Source organism: Elephantulus edwardii, unplaced genomic scaffold, assembly GCF_000299155.1.
Source record: "Elephantulus edwardii isolate Elephantulus edwardi_28Jun2011 unplaced genomic scaffold, EleEdw1.0 scaffold00111, whole genome shotgun sequence".
NCBI lineage: Eukaryota > Metazoa > Chordata > Mammalia > Macroscelidea > Macroscelididae > Elephantulus > Elephantulus edwardii.
The window spans coordinates 4,444,758-4,449,245 of record NW_006399861.1 but is presented as its reverse complement, the minus strand read 5'-3'; the positions used below and the strand labels follow the sequence as shown (position 1 = coordinate 4,449,245).

Below are 4,488 nucleotides of genomic sequence, written 5' to 3'. Positions count from 1 at the left end.
CCTCTATGAGATGGATTGATTCGGTGACTGGGGTAATCGGGATGGGTGTGTCAGAGGCAGTGCGGTTGGCGCAGGATAGAGCAGGGTTTAGGGCTGTGGTGCATAGGGTCGCTATGAGTAGCAAACGACTCTACAGCACATAATAACAACAACACCAACAACCTTAGTTGCACGTTCGATCAAATTCTGACTGCTAAGCTGGCAGAAGTCATTCATTTCCTCCTCTTTGGACCTGGTTATTGGTGCCTACATTGGAATGAAAGCACTGCCAAAGTAAAGGTACAGAGTTGGTTCCGATTCAATGGTACACAACAGTGACCAGTGGTGCTGGCCACGGAGCAAAGCTGGAGGAGGAGCAGAGTTGGGCTGCTCCCCCAAAGAGCGTTCTTTCAGGCAGCACGAAGCCAACCAGTACTCCAAGAGAAAGAGATGGGCAATCTCCTCCCATGGGGTCTTAGAGCCTTTGAAACTCCCCTGCAGGGTAATTGGCTGGTTCTTACTCAGGTTTTGTTATAAACCTGGCAATGAAGTTTATAAAGCATTATATCAAAGATATTATGGTCAGTGTTTACTCTAAATTAAGCTATATTATCTCTAATAGCAAAGATTCTACTGAAAAATTTTAAACTTACCTGTTTGCTATAATAGCATTTAAGAAAATAACTTACTTTATCTTTATGGGTTAACTGCTGGCTTATAACATCCTCACAGATGCTGCAAGAAGGAACCAAGTTGTGTAGTTGGTAGAACAGTTCCACGCTCTTCTGGTGGTGCTGAGGTGTCCCATCTCCCAGCTGCTCCCACAATGTTAAAGCCACATGCTATAGAAAAAGATAGGGGTGGCAGTGTTCCAACAAAAACATGAAAACTTGTGAGGTAAACATCTCCTGTTTATACTAAAAGACCTCTTGGCTGACATAGAATGCCATATTTGGATGATTTCTAACACTCACTGTGAACCTGGGATGAGATTTACGAGAGCATTTTTCCATTTGCGTGCTTTGTGCTCTTCGAGCCTTCAGAATATTCTGTGGTGGTCATTTAATGATATTTATTTTAAATATCAGACCTGTCAGTGCTTCCTGGAAGGCCAGATAAGACCTCATTTTTTATTTCAGTTATGTTTATAAAGAAATGCTAGACCACACCATCCTTAATAGTATAGAAATTCCATATGCAATGTACTATTTATGGTTCTGTATTTCAGAGCAAAATATAACTTAAAGACCAAACATTCAAGATACTTAAGACTTATAATACACCAACTGCCACAGGGTTGTTAAAGACTCTCAGTGACCCTTCATCAGGTTTTCTGGGGAGGTACATCTTTGCGGGAGGAGACTGATAATCCTTCTCCTGCAGAGCACCTGGTGGACTCGAAATGCCAATCTTTTAGTTAGCATCCCAATACATTATATACTATGTTACCAAAGCTCTTTTACAATATAGACACAAGTATACAAGAGCTATATCTAGTAACAAAATCTTTGATGGTCAATGACAGCATTCATAAAAATGCAATCTTCAAGGTTTATATGGAAATCAATTGTAACCTAGTAGGCGAAACTATCTGGAGAGGCACAATGCCTTTAAATCAGATTAAAACAACTGTGTATACGTGTGCACATCTCTGTGTGTGTTTTGTTTTGGTGGCACAATGCCTTAAGAGTTGCAATGCTAACCAAAAGGTCAGCAGTTTGAATTCACCAGCTGTTCCTTGGGAAAATGACAGGCAGTCTCCTCATATAAAGGTCTAGAGTCTCAGAAACTAAACGGAGGGTAGTTATGTATTGGGGGCTGACGGGTGTAGGGTGGATTTGTGTAAATACATGTGAATGAATCTGTAATATAGTATCTGTAATTCAATCCAAACACAGTTGATGTTCTTTATACATAAAAGACATTTATCTGTACCACTGAAGTAGAAATGAAAGACTGTATTTTTCCTGAATTACTTAACATACCACAGATCATAGTTAAAATAATCTGTATAGTCAGTTTTTTGCATAGCTAAGAGTACTCTGTGAATAGGAAAAGTATCATAAAGACGTTTATTTGGAAATCAGTTATACTATATAAATGAGCTTGATTAATTTTAAGTGAAATTATTTCTCCCGTAGCTTTAGGAACTGATACTTATCTTTCTTTACCCTTATAGTTGCTTTACCTTTATGGGTTTTTTTTCCCCTCATTAAGTTTTTTTCCTAATAGAACAGGTAAAGCAGTACATGTCAAATGTGGTATCCTTTTCTATAAGGAAATGTAAAGAGATGTTCAATCTTGGTAATCAGGTTTAAAATCACTGTTAAGCTAACTAGGTCATACATATTCTCCATGCAACGATTATTTTAGTGATGTATATGTTTTTAGTATTTACCTTGAAAAATTCTGTCTTCTCCGCTATGTACCTCAGATTGCCTTGAGTGAGAGGAGGTCTAATGACCACAGCTACTCTTCCTTGGTTTGGACTTAAGGGTTGTGCAGGTTCCATGCTGTTAACATTTTCCCCGGTGACGATGGCCACAGACTGAGTCAATCCCACTAGGTCCATGACTAGTGAAATGGCAACACTCTGAACACTGAAGTCATTGGCGTGGCTGCAGGCACTCATCAGAGTCTGCAGCCAGAGGGGAGGCTGCACCTGTTCACAGTCTGAGGAGGAAAAGAAAACAGCAGAGACACTTCATGACCCTTCACATATACTCTTTTCTCTAACTTCTAATTTAACATTAAGTAAACCAATTCTACTCTACTTACCTTAGGCCTTGATCTGTTAAAAACTAACCAAAACCTCCAACACCATGCTTTCTTATCTGATCTAGATACTTTTAACTTATCTAAATAGATTATTTTAAGAAAATAAAGTAGAATCAAGAATTTTACCCGCTTTTTTGATAATGTAGATTTTTTTTCTTATTCTAAGTCATAAACAGAATTTTTCCCCTTGTCCTGGTAATATGCTCACTACCATTAAGCTGATTGTTGGATCTCTAAGGCTGTAATCTTTACGGAAGAAGGCTTTCTTTCCCCTGCAGAGTTCTTGGGGGATTCGAGCCTCCCACCTTTCCTGTTAGCAGCCTGGCACTAGGTCACGTAGGCCTCTTGGAAAACAACATACTAATCAACAATTATCTAGTCCTCAATGCACTGTTACATGAAATCCACCACTTGGTCAATCTACTTAACAGGTCTTTCTGGAGCAACAACATCACTCATGGTGCAGCGCCAGGGCTGGGAAATGAAGAATGAAGAATGAACAAAACAAAGCCCTCCCTAAAGATCTTAACATTACAGACAAGAAGAGTCACGTCTGCAAAAAACCAAAACATGAATGAGGTTGAAGAAGGAGAAAACTACATTCCGCAGAAATGCTTGTTTCATTCAAAGGAAAAGGACAAGGTCAAAGGAAAGTATTCTAGAGGTATAAAAAAATGGGTGGCTGAGGAATGACTGAAGTAGGGCAGCATACCCAGAATTTTTCAAACTTCTTAACTATGAATCACAGCAATAACATGCAGTATTCTCATCAGAATCCAACATAAATATACCTGAATATGAAACAAAAGTTTCAAGAAAGTATATTTATATTTGCCTTCTAGTATTTCTCTCCTGGTAAAGCAATTTCTATACTCACATATCTGTCATGATTCAGTTTGAAAAACATTGTCATAAAACATACTACAGAAATTTAAAAAAAAAAAAGCCCAAGTGGGTATATAAGAGACAGTAATGAAACTTAGAAATCTGGAGGACAGCCAGCTGGCCAACTGACTGGAAAAGATCGACATTTGTTCCCATTCCAAAGAAAGGCGATGCAATAGAGTGCATAAATTATCAAACAATATCATTAATATAACATGCAAGCAAGATTCTGCTGAAAATTATCCAAAAACAACTGGAACAACATGTCAAAAGAGGACTGCCAGATGTGCAGGCTGGGTTTAGAAGAGGTCGTGATACTAGGGATATTAGATCTAATGTTAGATGGATCTTGGCAGAAAGCAGAGAGTACCAGAGGAATGTCTATCTGTGTTTCATTGACTATGCAAAGGCTTTTGACTGTGTGGATCAAAACAAGCTGTGGCTGACTCTGAGAAGAATGGGAATCCCAGAATATATGATTGTACTTATGTGAAACCTATACTTTGACCAGGAGGTAGTCATCAGAGCAGAGCAAGGAGACACTGCATGGTTCAAAATCAGGAAGGGCATTCGCCAGGGATGTATTCTGTCTCTATACCTCTTCAATCTCTATGCAGAGAAGATCATGCAAGACGCTGGGCTGTATGAGGAGGAATGTGGCATCAGGATTGGTGGAAGAGTCATTAACAACCTGTGTTATGCAGATGACACAACTCTGCTTGCTGAACTGAGGAGGACCTGACAGGCTTGATGCAGAAGGTCAAGGACTGCAGCCTTCAATATGGATTGAAGCTCAACATCAAGAAAACAAAGATTCGCACCACTGGGCCAATTGGCAGCATCAGT

General features: G+C 39.3%; 1 protein-coding gene across 1 annotated transcript in view; it reads right to left on the bottom strand.

Moving 5' to 3' along the window:
* Positions 1-4,488, bottom strand: part of DOPEY1 (dopey family member 1) — a 161,728-nt gene that overhangs the window by 63,747 nt on the left and 93,493 nt on the right. Inside the window, exons 15-16 of the mRNA XM_006892160.1 lie at positions 2,378-2,652; positions 633-821 (exon numbers count right to left, since the gene is read on the bottom strand). Of these exons, the coding sequence (XP_006892222.1) occupies positions 633-821; positions 2,378-2,652 (464 nt within the window). The remainder of the gene's footprint in view (positions 1-632; positions 822-2,377; positions 2,653-4,488) is intronic.